A 16881-nucleotide genomic window follows, 5' to 3' on the forward strand; every position below is an offset into this window, starting at 1 on the left:
ATTTAGGGGTGTTTTAGAGGATGTTGTGTTCAGGGTGAAGAGTATCTCACAGGGTGCTGATTCAAATCAGAAATGTGACTGCCAGGGATAATTCAGCTGAGTTCAGCTGACTCATCTGTAAAAATGTATTATGCAGATCCAGAGCTAACACAGGAATCAAGGAAACTTTAAAAGTGGTGCCCTCTAATGGATGTAAGAGGGAAAGACTGTTACTGCCAAATTGTTTTTTTATTGGTTCTCCTTTAAAGATGGAGCCGCTGTTTCTATCATGGCCATGGCATCAATCTGTGTGGTTTTGTGAATGCTTTTTTTTTTTTCCACCATTTTTTTGTTTTTATATCTCATAAAATGCCATTTTGTATATTCAACATGTATATTCTGTACATAGAACTGAAATAGGTCTAGTCTTTAAAATTTCAAGCCAGAAACTGGAGCTTAAAAAGATCCATGACAAGTGTTTTAATAACTTTGGACTATTTAAATTGCTCACTTTGTTATAATATTGCATTTGTTCCTGTGCCCACATGTGATGTTGAATTTAGAGATGTTGTTGCAGATGTTTGAAGATTGTGGTTCATCTGTAGTTGGTTCAACAAAAATACTTGTAGTTAACACCCCAAAAAACATCAGTGTAAAAACACTCAACAGCCTCTTACTTAGTAAATATGCAGAACCGAATGTTTGATATCATGTAAAGATTGAACATTCTGATTTTTTTTTTTTTTTTTGCTAGTATTAAACCAGCATTTTGGGCTGGTCTGCAACACTTTATATGTAATGCAAATTGAGGGACAGCAATGTTTCAGCCAAATGAAGGGGAAGATTCAAAGTAGTTGTTCGTAATGTTTAGTTTCATTATGGTACAAATATGATCAATGTAAACATTCATTCTCCAGCATTATACTCATTGTAAGCTATCTAAATACAGGCCAATTTTGATAAGAAAACATTAAAATAGCCTGAGAATTCCTTTGCTATAACAAAACATCTCTACTTGCATATCCTTCAATATGTATTTTCAATCATTATACTCTTTTATAAAAAAGGGCACAGTCGTCATCTCCTTAATATATATAACCTTCAAGTTCACTCATATTCAGAATGATGTACCAACAGTATTATAATCATTGACAATTAAAACTTTCAAATGTATCTATTACTGAATCTGAATTTAAAATGTTCATGCAAGATTCTTCTGGCTTAGATGGGGACTGAATTTATCAATGTACATATGGTAGGTTGAGAGCCTTCCATGTGTAATTCAGACAGCAGTGTGTGTGTGTGTGTGTGTATGTATGTGTGTATATATGTGTGTGTGTGTGTGTGTGAGAAGAGAACACATACAGGGCTCATGAACTTGGTCAAATAAACAGGACAGTGTTATAGGTGGGGCTATTCGTGAGAGAGTTCAGGACTAAGATGAAATTAGACTTTTCCTCTCTCTGTCTGTATTCTTATATAGTCTTTGTTTATAGTTGTGTGACTGTGAATAGTCTTTCTTTTCTGTGTGTTGACTCTGGTTACGCTGGGGTGAGACAGTCTTGACTCACAGGATACAACAACAGGGGAAACTAAATAAATGTATTTTGAATTTGAACAATCTGTTGGAAAAATGAAAACATCCATAAATTTCAACAGGGCAACATCAGTTATAATTTTTTTTTCCTACTAAGGAAGTCAGTGGCTACCTTCAACTGTTTGATTACCAACATTCTTTAAAATATCTTTTTGTGTTCAGCAGAAGAAGGAAACTTGAGGATGAGTAAACGATGACAGAATTTTTATCCTTTTAATAGAAAAATATTTATTTAGAAAAAAATTCTAAAATTCTCCCCCCCCCCCCCCCCCATTTTGAATGGTATGTAGTGTTGGGGAAAGTTACTTTTGAAAGTAATGCGTTAAAATATTGCGTTACTCCCTAAAAAAGTAACTAATTACGTTACTTAGTTACTTTTTATGAAAAGTAATGCGTTACATTACTTTTGTGTTACTTTTTCTCAAAGTTCTATTTTTGGCAAATGTAAAGGCCCTTTCACACCAAAAGTGAAATGAATAAGCCTCAGGCTGAAGGAAATGCATATTTACGCCTGTACAGTAGAGGGCGCAGCTCAAACAAACCTTTCAGCTGTGCTGCCATTCTGGATTAAAGAAGAATAGGATACAGGAGAAGAAAGTTCAACACTCTTATTTCTAAATCTAATCTAAAGTAATTTTTGAGATTGCATTTCACTGTTTTACTGAATGTTTTTATGCAAGTGAAATGAGTAAATGCATGTTCGTATTTAGTCTAGAACTACAATTAGCATCATGTTTACACAGCGCACACAATGCCTCTGCACTTTATTTCTCTCAACATGGGGACATGAGAGCTGTCAGTCAATAACTGTGAAATAGTAACTTGGATATTTAGTTGTAAATTAAAAAAAGTAATGGGTTACTTTACTAGTTACTTAAAAAAAGTAATCTGATTACGTAACTCAAGTTACTTGTAATGCGTTACCTCAAACACTGCATGTAACATCAGTTTGACTCCAGCCAGTTCAGTTTGTTGCATGTCTTCTAAGTGAAAAAGTATTTAAAATTTAAAAATATTTAAAAGTATTTAAAAAGTCTGTTTTTGTACGTTTTACAGAATCGGCTTGAACTATCTTTTGTCAGCCCATTTCTGACAAATGATAGTCCCCCCCAGCAGTTCCCCATCAATCAATTCAGCCCCCAAAGGCTTCCATTGTAAAATGCCACTGTGCTCTTTTGCCCCAGACGATGAGACATCGGGCAGCCAAAGTCTGACCCACATTAGTTGATGTTTGGCCAGAGCTCTCCTCCCTTCCCTTCTTGATTCTGAAGTGACTCATGTATCCACTCAGGCGTGATTATAGTCTCTGTGACGTAAGTCAAGACCACTCTGCTCTTTGAGCCCACACCCTGCCTCCAGACCACATAGTCCCTGCTCTCCATGCTGCAGTAAGCAGGTTTTAATGTCACATTGAGGGTAACGTTTGTTGGCTTGAACACTCATCCCAGTGCTGTGTGTCATCAGACTGCTTATTTTGATGTGCAAAAAATTTGTTTTTCATTCACAGAACTGTATGAGGTTGCCTTTGATTGCTATTTAAAGGGTTAGTTCACCCAAAAATGAAATTTCTGTCATTAATTACTCACCCTCATGTCGTTCCACACCCATAACACCTTCATTCATCTTCAGAACACAAATGAAAATATTTTTGATGAAATCCAAGAGGTATCTGACTCATCCGTAGACAACAATTTAACCACCACTTTCAAGGTCCAGAGAGGTAGGCTACTAAAGACATCGTTAAAATAGTCAATGTGACTACAGTGGTTCAACCTTAATGTTATGAAGTGACAAGAATACTTTTTGTAAACCAAAAAAACAAAATAACGACTTTATTCAACAATACTTAATTTGTGTTCCGAAGATGAACAAAGGTTTTACGGGTGTAGAATGACATGAGGGTGAGTAATTAATAACATCATTTTCATTTTTGGGTGAACTGACCCTTTAAGTCATCTTAAAAGCTGCTTGGCCTAATAGTGAATTTTGTTGATTTAGAATTAATTTAATATATTGTTAAAAGTGCATATTGTTTTTTTACTGAATAATTTTTTTTTAAATCTAAAGGCACATAGCAAACATTTAACCTTGTTAGAGTCCTCTTTGAAAGAACCAAATGGGATTTCAGACCTCTTTGTGTTCATACTGTTCCTTTTTAGATCTAGTCCAGTTCATTGGACTAGATATTTGATCCCATTCACTCACATTGTATGTGCCTTACTGTAACCAAGATTTTTATTTTTAAAGAATAAAAAGTCCTGGAGCAATTTGTGTTCACAATGCATGTTTCAGTGAACCGTACTCAAACCACCTCGCTAGATGGTTTCGGTTTGGTTTACTTTAAAAGGGTCTGAGATCGTTTGGAGTGTTCACACACGGGGCAAAAATCCAGCGAACCATGCTCAGACTCCTGAAAAAGTGTGAAAACACCCTAAGTCTGACTGAAATTAAAAAATAAATAGCAGTATATTATTTAGAGACTTTATGAGGAGTGTTGCTTTTGAAAAATTCATTGTCTGTTTGTGTGTTAGAAAAATGAAGACTAGCATGGAGCGCAACAGCTTGCTTTTTCTGGTCATGCTACAGCTCTCTGTGCATGTGTGTATTTTAGCATAAAAATTCCTGTGTGTTTAAGCAACTGCGCATGTCTGTTATGGGTTTTGGTGCTGCATGCCTCTGTGTAGCCAAAAATGTAAGATCTGCCTGTGAACTCTCTCCATGTGTATGTGTGTGAGAGAGTGAGGAGCTCTCATGCAGTCATTTCCTCAGTGACTGAAAGCAAACATTCTCACTTTTCTTAAAGGAAGTGACTCAACTTTCTCTAACTTCGCCTCTCCATCATCCTACTCTAACATTTTTTTTTCTTTTCCACTGGCTTATCTTTCTTTAATTCTCCCTCTCCCCCTTCTTGTTTACACATGTCCTCTATAAAATCACATCCCCCCCCCCACCACCAAAACAATCATATTGTTATCTTTATTATTTTTTATTCTTCTGGCCACAAAACACATTTGTGTGAATATTCTTCACTTTATTTTGACAGTTTGTTTGGAAAATGACGCCAACCTTCTGCTGTTGAACACAAAAGAAGATATTTTGAAAAATGTTTGGTTACAGACATTCTTCAAAATATCTTCTTTTGTGTTCAACAGAAAAAAGAAATTCATACAAGTTTGAAACAACTTAAGGGTGAGTAAATTATGACTGAATTTTTGTTTTTGGGTGTACTATCCCTTTAAAAGAATACCATGGCACTACTATGGTACTTGCTAAAGAGAAAATGGTTTGCTGGTTTAAGCCAGTTTAGCTTGTCTCTCATGCTGTCCAAGCGAAGTGCCCAAAATCCCTCTAAAACCAGTTAAAAGATCCGTCTGGGCAAGTTTGAAGACCAGCTAAGACCAGTAAACCCAGCATATATTATTTTTTTTAGGAGGATGTTAAAAAAAGACATTTCTTGCCAGGTAAGATTTGGAAATCCCCTGTAATGTGGTAAATTGCGTTCCTACTCCGCTCAGGTAGTAAACACTAGAAATAAGTTTGGCACATACAAAATGTTTGGCCCAGGGCACCGCAGCTGTCCTTGCCACTGTTGTTTTTGTATTTACTGACCGAGACCGCAGCGGAAGATCGAGCCCATGGAGCACCGTCATCGAGCGCTTGAAGTGTGCGAAATAAGGGGAAAAGAAGGTGACGAAGAAAAGCACCGACAACAAAACCACTTTGAGTCCCGCTCTTGTACTGCTCTGGCCCTGCGCCAGGTCGGCTGCCCGTGGATTGGCTCTTGCTTTGCCTCTCCTCCTCCTAAACTTTCCCAAACTGCGATACGCACACACACGCCATCCACGCAGCGACTGAAAGTAAGGAGGACTAGGCTTTAAGGAATGAGGAGTTTTTCACCTTATTCCACTGCCAGGCTGTCATTTAAAACATGTAAGAATTTTAAAAAAGCTTTTAAAAATGTCCCAAATGGCCTCGGTGCGAATAATCTGTATTTTTTATCCACCGAACCGGATGTAATTTTTCAAGTTTCTTACTTTAAACGGGGCAGGAAGGCATCAGGAAAACTTTCTGCGCGAGGACTTTCATAGCCAGCGCTGCCTGGGAAAAGAGCGCGTGCTTGCGTACATTTTCCAAACTGGGCTCCAGCAAAACGTCTTCTGTGGTCGTGCCCGGAGGGACTGCCTGGTCCGCTCAGGCTTTACGTGGATATTCTGTGGGTGGTAGCGTGAATGCCCTGTGTTGGCATTGAGGGATGCCAGCATGCCCTCGCTGATTCTCTCCCATCTGCTCCTCATCTGGCTCGCGCTCCAGCGGCTGGCTCTGTGCGCCGAGCGCGCGTCCACTCGCGAGCGCTTCAAAGTGGTCATCGCGCCACTCATCTGCAAACGGACATGCCTGAAGGGCCAGTGTCAGGACACCTGCGAACAGGGCAACAATACTACGCTTATCGGTGAAAACGGACAGTCGGCGGACACACTGACCGGGCCTGGCTTCAGAGTCGGTAAGACGATTCAAACAAGTTTTTAACGGTTATTATTCCGTTCAGTTTGATGACAGGACTGCTCACGAGCCCTTATTGTTAAAGTTTCTCCACACTTGAATACTTAACTCTCATATATAAAGAAGGGCCTTAAAGGTATAGTTCACCAAAAATGAACATTTCAGCTTGAATTACATAAATTAAACATTTATCCGTCCTCATGCTGTTCCAAACCTGTATGACTTTATTTATTCAGTAAAAACACAAAAGGAGACTTTTTTTTTTTCTGACAGTCTCCATTTACTTTCATTGCATCTTTTTTTTTTCTCAATACAATGAAAGTGAATGGTGACTTCTCGCTGTAGCTGACTCTCTTCCACTGAAGAAAGTAAGTCATACAGGTTTGGAATGACATAAGTGTTTTTAAATTACTACAGAATTTATATTTTTGAGTGAAATATCCCTTTAATGTACAAATTTAATGATTGAATATCTGGCACCGGCACGTGAGTTTGTGAGTGGAAATGCAATAATAACCCCCTCTTCTATTTCTCTCTCGCTCTTCTTAATGGTTTCTGCATATTGTCTGGTTGGCAGGGTAGCTCTCGCTCTGAGCTGTATCAGATTGGATGTGGTAAGGCATGGTGCCATAAAGTCTACGCAGCAAGATCTGCACTGCATACACACACAAATATTTTCTCATCTCTTAAACACACACATACTGTACATTTACATTCTCTTTGTCCATGTAAACACACACTTGCAGTCAACCCACCACTAAAATAGTTTGTGTGTATGTGTTTAGTGAGAGAACCCCCCCCCCCCCACACACACACACAGGTCCTTAAGGGCTGGTGTATCAGTTTGTTATTTCAAGTAAAGAATGCCAAAAGCTGATATGCTTAGATAGTGTATCTATAAGTGTGTGTGGGTATGTTTAGCTCAACATGTTTGTCTGGGTTTTGCATCAGTATTGTGATGAAAGTGATTGTTTTTTTAGTTCTGCTTCACAGCAGGTTCATTTAGTGTGTGTTGTCTTTCTTTCTCTCTCTCTTGCTCTCTGGTGCACTCCAATTTTGTCTGCTGGATGCCCATGTGCTTTTGAATGAGTCGAGTCCAAAAATAAATAAATGGGGTAAAAATAAAGGCGGAAGCTGAGTCACTGCTGAGTGAAAGCTACATTTATGGAAGTCCAAAGAAGTCCATGCACATCAGGCTCAAAGACTTTTACTAAGAGCATCTGTGGTTCGTGGTGTATGAGATCGTATAAGGTTGTGGGATGACTTACTTTCTAAATAGCAAACATCAAATCTGCCACATATACTCTGACTCATAGGATTTTGTTAGAATCTGGTTCTAAAACAAGCACAGCTTTATAATTAGAGATCAAAACTTTTTGATAATTTTTTCTTTCTTTTTTTTTTCAGATATTCATACTTTTCAATGTAATCGGTTATTTGTTATTTACTATTTGGTCTGCAAATAAATTACACTGTTTAGTTGGTCTCGAAGGAAAAACAGGTAGTTTATTTAATGTATTGTTGGGATCATTTTTCAATTATTTTAGCTTAACAATTAGACAGCTCAAAACAAAGATGAAATTAAATTTGTGAATTTTTCATAAATATATAATGTCTTAAAAAACAGCAATAATAATACTAATATGTTACCTAGGCCCTGTCCCAAATGGCACCCTAAACCCTCACGGTCTTCCTCTGAGTCCGCACTTTCACGACGTAATGCCGCTTGGACTGCCGGGTAGAAGTCCTCTCCGTAGCTCACAGACTTGCGGCCTCAGCAGAAGTGCGCATCGAGGGCGCATAGCAGCCGCAAAGGGGGCGCTCACGAGCACCTTTCTTTAAGCTTAAATGACGAATGGGACACCCTACGGTCTTGTGGACTTAACGGACACGCGCACGCAGCGGCCATTGTAAGTCCACAAGACCGAAAATGCACATGAAGCGTGCCATTTGGGACAGGGCCTAATAGGTTATTATTGTACACTACCATTCAAAAGTTTGGGGTCAGTAAGATTTATGCTCTTATGGTCACCAAAGCTGCATTTATCGCATAGAACTCTTTTGTAAAAATTTTTCTTTTTTTTAATCTTGCTTTTGGTGAATTTAATGTGTCCTTTTTGAATAAAAGTTTTAATTTCTTTCCCAAAAAAAAGCCCCAAATGTTTGACTGGTAGTGGAAGCAGTGATTTTATTTGACTCGAGTTAACTACATCATAAGTGAATGATGAATCCTGTCCTTGAACCCTAAACTCTCAAAGACACTTTTGGAATTTTTAGATTTCAAAACCCTGACCCTTCTAACCCAACCCTACACCAATATGATCTTAATGTCTAAAATGTGTTAAATCTGTAATGTCTATAATGTGGACACACACTTATTTTTTTATGCAAGTCCATTTGTTTGCATGAAAGTCAGAGTATTTGTCTCTCTGAGATTATGAAATCAGACAAGAAGCTCCCACAGTCCCTAAAACATGTTATCTTCAAAAATGCTACCCAAAAGACTGGTTGAAAAATAAATTCACCAGACCTGAACTTTTCTCAAATTTCTGGTTCTAAGGGTCCATTAGGGAATAATACTCTCCTCAGAAGCTGGGTTTCCACCGCAAGGAACTTTCCCCAGGAACTAGGGACTTTGGGGTGGTCCTCGGTGTGTTTCGACCGCAGAAACTAGGGTCTAAATGAAGTTCCGAGTAAACATTTTCCCCTCAGAAAGTCCCTGCTCGCAAGGTAGTACTTTTTCTTTTTTAAAGTTCAGGTAATTTTGGGGGTGGGACTTGGTTGAGTTCACGCAGCATTTTGATTGGTTGACTCCACGCAGCATTTTATTTCAACCACCATTTTTAAAAGCCTGTTGTGGTGCGTGCAGTAAGAGTTGTTTTCTTTTCGAATCAACAGTGGAATTTAAAAAATACGGCCGATGGACCGACGATGAGGTTCAGGCTTTATTAAGCTTATCCGTCGCACGCAGTCCTACATCACTGGACTAATTTGCGTAATCCTTACAGTACTTTAGACCATGATGGAAACACAGACAGCAACAGGTCTGGGGGGAAAAAAGTTCCTGGGACAAATTGTTCTGGGTAATGTCAGTGGAAACGAGACTAGAATGTCTTTCTGTTACATTTATGTTTAGTCCTGTCAGTTCATTGCGTTTTAGTTTAGTTTTCCCTGTGCCCTTTTGCCTGACTTCGAGTTCCTTGTTTGTTTCCATGGTTGTTAATTAGTTCTACACCCGTTCTGTTTTCCGTTGATTGCTCCCTTGTGTATTTAAGCCTTTAGTTAAGTCTGTTCCATGTTCGGGATTGTTTATGTGAATGTGTTATTGCTTTATCTGTCTCATAGTGTTTTCTCTTTTATTAATAAATAAATATTTGTGATTCATCTTTGTTCGTGCGTGTCTAACACGTTACACTTTCCTTGTCCACAGTCCAGAGTTCATGCTGATCTTTGGAAATAAGGACTGCAGCTACACTTAAAATGTATTAAAACTATAATCATCATCATTATGACAAACCTTTATTCTAATGCCAACAATGAGTTTGCCATGAAGTATTATACCTTTTACTTATAGCCTGACTCAGTTGTCAAGATGATAGATATTACATTTTTCTCTGACTTAGTCTTGTGGTTTATAGTCATGGAATGCATCAGACTGCCTGGAAGGAATTATTGGATTGTTGGATTTCAGATCAGTAGGGGTTAAGGCATCAAAAGTAACTACATAACTAGCTGTTTTATGGATGGTAACTGTACACTGAAATCTTATTAGTAATTAGTTACACTACTAGTTACTGCAAAAAATAATATTGTTACTGTAACTACTGCCCAACACTGATACTGACAGTTTCATTAGCAGTTTGTTGTACCGAGAAAGCAGCTTCTCTTTCTCTTTTTGTGTCCCTCTCTCTGTTTGTCTGTCAATGCCAGCATCTGGGTTCTGTGGTGAGAAGTCTGTAAACCCCAAACCGTCCTCCACTTCTGCAGAGTGCCACAGAGTGCCCAGAATGATGCCAGCATGCAACAGCAGCACTACCCCATGCCTATTTCAGTCCTCTTTCACACACACACACACACACACACACACACACATACTGACTCTGCCTCTCTTTCACATGCAAACGCCACATATTTTCTTGTATTTTGGTGACTTCTGTTCATTTCTTTATTTAACTGGGTTCTACTTGCAGCACAGTCTGTAATCTGTAATCACTCTTTATTCGACTACTGTGGAGTGCGAAGCTCAGTGTATGCTCTGATTTAGAGCGCACACAATAGTAAGAGCCAGATTTATTACATAACTAGATACATGAAGTCTTTGGGGCTAATCAGGTTTTATTCCTCCACTATGCATGGAAAATCCATGCAGCAAGCCACAAAGGAGCAGTTTCAGAGTGGAAAATGTGTCAGAAATCCAATCGAACATTCCAGAAGCTTGCCAATCCTTGTGTGTTTGTGAGCGTGAGTCAGTGGCCATCTACCATTTGTTTTAAATATGATGTGCAGTAGTTTCTGTCATCAACCTGGTTTCTCAGTCCCTTTCCCTCACCATCCTTTTCCATCATCTAACTTTTGCTTTTGTTTGTGGAGCATATTTCCCTTTCTTCAGTAAGTTGCAATAGTCTTTTTTTCCCTATTGTGACGTATATCGACTTCTCGAAGAAGAAAAAATGTAGGACGGGACTTAATTTTGTCCAACTGGAATTGATTGGATGGTTGTGGTTTGCTATTGCTGTGATCTCATGTGAGTGACAGGTTGCCGATAAGCACTAGGGGTGTAACGGTACACAAAACCGCTGGTTTAGCTCATACCTCGGTTTTGAAGTCACGATTCAATTCAGTTTGGTACAGCAGGGGGAGAAAACTAAGCAAAATTGCTTTTTTATTAAAGGGTTAGTTCACCCAAAAAATGAAAATTCTGTCATTAATTACTCACCCTCATGTTGTTCCACACCTGTAAGACCTTCGTTCATCTTCGGAACACAAATTAAGATATTTTTGATGAAATCCGAGAGGTATCTGACTCGTCCATACACAGTAATTTAACCACCACTTTCAAGGTCCAGAAAGGTACTAAAGACATCGTTAAAATAGTCAATGTGACTGCAGTGGTTCAACCTTAATTTTATGAAGCGACGAGAATACTTTTTGTGTGCAAAAACGAAACATATTTTTTTTGGTTCGGTTTGAATATCGTTACACCCCTAATAAACGTCATCATAGAAGAGAAGAGATGCCGCTGCATGAGGGAGGGGAAGTTATTTTGATTAAAGGGCACATTATTTTAAAAAAAAAATAATGATGAAGCATTTATAATAATACCGTTATATTATATTCCATAAAAAATATGAATTGTCAATTTTGATTTCATTGTGACTTTAAAGTTTCCATGCACCATCTACATAGAAGATAGCAGAGAGGAGTTAGACGCAGTTGGCATAATTGGTCTTGCCAGTCAAAGACTTTGAAACACCAATTAGAGGTTGTGTTGGAAAGTGATAAGAGAACACTGTGTATAAGTGAGTGTCTGTGTTTGAGGGAGAGGTGGCAGCTGTGGGCTTTTTTAAAGGGCAATATTGAAACTCAGGCCCTTAAACAAGCATTCTGGTTTACTCAGAGTAAACTCACTGCTTTTCACTGTGAGAATGAGGCCAGTTATTTAAAGCAGAGCAGAGGAATGTGTGTGTGTGTGTGTGTGTGTGTGTGTGTGTGTGTGTGTATATATATATATATATATATATATATATATATGTGTGTGTGTGTGTGTGTGTGTATTTGTTACTGGTCGCTTACCCTAGTTATTGAGATGTGAAAACATCCAATGCTTAATGGTAGACAGGTTTTTTGAGTGATATAATTTCATTATTTTCATTATTTCATTATTTTATAAGACGTCCCCCTCCATTGTCCCTTTGTGATGTTCAGTATTTAAAGGCATAGTCATTTGCTCACTCTCACGGACCTCTTGGACTTTTTTTCTTCTTGGGAACACAAAAAATATACTGTATTTTGAAGAATGTCTTAGTGTTTTTTGTCCATGCAATGAAAGTCAATGAGGTCCAGTGTGGTTTTGGATCCCATTAACTTTTATTGTATAGATAAAAACAGTGACACAAGGGTGGGTACATTTTTTCATTATGTGGTGAACTATAGACTTTAGTCAGAATTAGAATTTTACAGATGAAATGGCTGTGAGGGATAGACTACAATTTACTACAATATACTGTATAAAGGTACTAGATCACATAAATTTTTAAAGCTTACAACTTTCAAAACTATTTTATAGAGTTTTTGTCTAGAAAGTTTATTTGGAAAAATCTTTTTCTTAAGTTGAACAATTGGCCTGTTGTTAAAGGGTTAGTTCACCCAAAAATGAAATTTCTGTTATTAATTACTCACCCTCATGTCATTCCAAACCCGCAAGACCTTCGTTCATCATCAGAACACAAATGAAGATATGTTTGATGAAATCCGAGAGTTTTTTCTATCCCCCATAGAAAGCAAAAAAATTACCACATTAAAGGTCCAGAGAAGTAGTAAAGACAGTTAAAATATTCAGTGGTTTAACCTTAATGTTATGAAGTAATGAGAATACGTTTTGTGTGCAAAAACAAAACAAAAATAACGACTTTATTCAGCAGTTTCTTCTCTACCCTGTCAGTCACCTACGCAGTTGACGCAGTGCAGTGCTTCCGTGATTACGTTCGAACTTACGACGCGTGCGTGTGATGCTGACGCAGGAGCCGGCCAATACTGAGTCGGTGTTCAGATGTAGAACACGGAAACTCTGCAATGTGTCTTCAACATAAACTGCATAGGAGAATAACAGGGTAGAGAGAAAATTGTTAAATTCAGATTTCATCAAAAATATCCTAATTTGTGTTCTGACGGGTTTGGAACGACATGAGGGTGAGTAATTAATGACAGTAATTTCATTTTTGGGTGAACTAACCCTTTAAATTACTGTACAAATCCATTGAACGCCATGTATTTCTAATCGCCACAGCCTCATTTTCCTTCCTGTCAAAAATTACATTTGACTATACCCTGAATAAGGTCTATCCCTTTAAGAAAGGCAAAGAGGTTTAAATATTACTGGTTAATAACATGAAGGTTTCACAGACTAATCATAGATCAGCCGGAGGCAGTGATGTCAACCGTTATGTTTGGACCCCTGTTTTTATTTAATCTGCCATTGCAGGGACTCTGTATTCCAGGGCCTGGGACAACACTTCTGGTTTTCTCTTTTACTGGTGCCCATGCAAACAGAGACACCAAAACATCAGTATTTTCTCAGTCAGACTAAACCTTACAGCTCCAGTTAAACACTGACAGATAAAGCACCTCGTCAAGACTCTTTTGATCATTCTGGATTCACAGTAGCACGCTCCAAGAAAATATGAGGTGCAAATAGCTTCCAAATAATTTTTTCAACAACTCTCAAAAAAGGAATTTCCAATGAGTCATTTAATCATAGACTTAGTGTATAGTATTAAAAGTTAGTGTTTGGCATGTCTGGCCTATTTCCCCTCTGTAGACGAAAATTTCCGTAATATTCCATCCTTAATGTCCCCTTTCCTAATCCTTCCTCTCCATAAATACACAAATACCTGTCAAGCGCTGATGATGACATCACAGTCACAGTCTCTTGCCGGCATTTCATCCATCCACGCTGCCTGAATTCTCACATCTGTTTAACTTTCAGAAACTGGAACCTATACTGTTGCCAATGTTACGTCACGTCCAGGTCCCCTGTGCGATGATAGTCAAAGTCTTGTTTAAGAAGCTTGCAAGACACACTGTCATAGCAGGAAAATATAAACACTGAGATAAAAAAGAGGGATTGTCCCATGGGCTGGTTTGATGTTATGTTTGTTTGTAAAGATCTGTGGGTTAAAGTTATTTTAGGTCAGACTCTTGACAAAAGTGGAGGTACTTCAAAGGAAGTTTGCTGTTTTGGAGAGCTGTTATTTCTGCATTTTGGAACACTAACAGCATTTTAGCAACTTTTAATGCTACACTTTCTCACTAGTTCTTATGGAAACCAAAATGTTTGAGAGAAAATGCCTCTGTATTCTCAAGAGAGAGAGGCATCTATACATGCCAGAATGTTAATATTTGTGTTTGTGTGGTATTTGTACATGTGTGGGTGCATTTATGCATGTTGAAATGCAGTACAGTACATGCACATGTCCTTTCAGTGAACACCCACTCTCTTTTCTAGATTTTCTCTAGAGGTAAGTGTTTTGTAAAATCTCTCTGATGTTTTTATGTTTAACACACAGTTGACAGTGATTATATATAGTGAGTATATTTTTGGGTTCAGTATTATAATGGGTGTGTGCTTGTTGTTTTGTTATTTTGCTGCCCACAGAACTAAACACAGTCCCACTAGAGGCTTTTGTCAAGAAACTGAATTAGGTTGAATATTCTTCTGCCCCACCTTCTGTTTTGACGCTAATGGCCACTTCTGTATTTTCGTTTGTTTGTGTTTAGAACAGCAAATTATAGTTTCTAACGTATAATTTATTGGGAGGGTTTGTTGGTGTGTTTGTTAGTAACTTTGTTAGCAGATAAGTTAGTTGGTGTCGATGTGTTAGCGGGTGTGTTAAGTGGTATGTTTGTGGATGTTAGATCTTAGTTAATTGAAGAAATGTTACAGTGGGCATTGAATTATATATTAATTAAATATTATAACCAATATTTTACTCTTACGTACCGTACCTACAGCTGTTATATATGCACATTACCATTCAAAAATTTGGGTCTGTAAGATTTTCTTTCGAAAGAAATTAAGTTTCATTCAGTAAGTACACATTAAATTGATCAAATCCATTTTTTACAGTAGTGTTTTAATGATGGTTTTTGGATCAGCCTCATGGCCATAATCAGTTTGTTTGGAGCACCAGCTACAAATTACATGTCTGAGCATTTCTGCTTAATTGAGCTTTGACTTTATATCTTCATAATATATTTTTAAGCATGACCCTTTCCCTTAATTTCTCAATCCAGGGGTGAAGTAATGATCTGAAAAGTGTTGGCTCATCGATATTAATTAGATGATGTAACATAACATCAGTCATCCAGTTGCAGGTCAGTGGTTGCCCAGCCATATTAGGATTACTGCGTATTGCTTCTGTGTTTATTCAATCCAGTGCCTACCTAGAGGTGTCTACCTGGTCTTAAATTTGTTGTTTTGCATGGTTGGTTACATTTTTTTTTTCTTTTATATTTTAAAAGTTTTAAAAGTGAAAATTTGGCAAAATAAACTCTTGGTTGCTTTTGTTCCACATCTGATCAATCCCCTTCCCTTGTTATGTTTTAATGGGTCTCTCATTAACCACACTCGCATAGGTGTTGAAGCTTATCTGAACTGAATAACCCTGTGGCTGAAGCATTCGTGACTAATGTTGACTGGTGCTAAAGTGATTCATCTGTGTGAGGAGGTGGATGGGTGTGAAAGCACTGCTGCTTTATTAATGAAAGAGCTCCTCTCTCTCTCTCTCTCTCTCTCTCTGTATATATAGACTGGATATAATAAAATAAATATAATTAATAAAATCATCAGTGGTTCATGGTTATGTCATGTGTCTTTCTGCCACAGAGAGCCCGTGCTTTTGTGTGTATGTGTCTGAGCTTGCTGGCCTTTAAGCCAGGGCATCTGAGGAATGTGAATATTTCTTTGCTTCTACACCACTGTACCAACTACCAATGGTACTGTACCACTGCACTCTTGTTTCTCTCCCTCTCTCTCTCTCTCTCTCTCTCTCTCTCTCTCTCTCTCTCTCTCTCTTCTCTCACTCACACACACACACACACACACACACACACACTTAATGGTCTAGTTCCTGCTCAGCCACTAGGAAAACGGCTCACATTTGGCACCTGAAACACATGTGTGAATGTTTTAAACAGTCGCAATTTTTCCTTTTCCACTATCTGGCTTTTTTTTTTTTTTTTTCATTCTTTCCTTCCTTCCAAACCTCTGAAATGATTATACCTAATTGTTTCCTTTGTTTTGGAAAATAGTTTATGGTCAGTAATTTGCTGTATAATTTGCTTTATAATACTTTTCTAAGAAAGTATTAACCATGTGTGTTTTTCTGTGAGTTTAGTGTGAGTGTGTGTGCATGTGTTTGTGTGTGTGAGAGTGTTCTTGTATATATGGTTTATGAGGACACAAATGTGTATAATGACATGAGTATTACAATGTAAACACATCCTGTGTCCTCATAAACCAAATGGCCTAAAAAACATACTAAACAGTGCCAAAAGTTTTCTGTGATGGGTAGGTTTAGTGTAGGGTGATAGAATATACAGTTTGTACAGTATAAAAACCATTACGCCGATGGAGAGTCCCAGTAAACCACATATACAAGTAAGTGTGGGTGTGTTGGTGTGTATATATGTGGTTTCAAAGAGAAGGCAGAGCACATAAAATTCTTCATACCTCTACTTGCCAAAGGTACATTTTTTGGGTTAAAGACATTTATTGAGCTCAAGATGAGATAAACAGTAACAGACAGAGTGAGAGTCTGCATTGTGGAACAGAGCTAACTGACAACAACACTGTGCTAACAGTTTTAGAGTTTGTTGGATGCTTGTCTTTAAATTTATTAGGAAACTTTATTAACAAAGACCTGGAAATCAGAAAAATGCTTCTTTGTCTTACATCATGGACTGTAAAAACATTTACACTGTTACAAAAAATATATTTCAAATAAATTCTGTTCTTTTTAAATAAAAAGTATTAACCAGAACAATTGTTTTCAACATTGATAATAATAAGAAATGTTTCTTGAGCA

General features: G+C 37.8%; 1 protein-coding gene across 2 annotated transcripts in view; it reads left to right on the forward strand.

Annotated features, from left to right (window-relative positions):
* The first annotated feature begins 5388 nt into the window (after positions 1-5388).
* Positions 5389-16881, forward strand: part of ltbp3 (latent transforming growth factor beta binding protein 3) — a 37005-nt gene continuing 25512 nt past the window's right edge. For both annotated transcript variants that reach the window (XM_051893002.1, XM_051893003.1), the window contains exon 1: positions 5389-6077. In XM_051893002.1, the coding sequence (XP_051748962.1) occupies positions 5837-6077 (241 nt within the window). In that variant the 5' untranslated portion in view covers positions 5389-5836. The remainder of the gene's footprint in view (positions 6078-16881) is intronic.

The sequence above is a fragment of the Ctenopharyngodon idella genome, chromosome 5 (assembly GCF_019924925.1).
Source record: "Ctenopharyngodon idella isolate HZGC_01 chromosome 5, HZGC01, whole genome shotgun sequence".
Classification (NCBI taxonomy): Eukaryota; Metazoa; Chordata; class Actinopteri; order Cypriniformes; family Xenocyprididae; genus Ctenopharyngodon; species Ctenopharyngodon idella.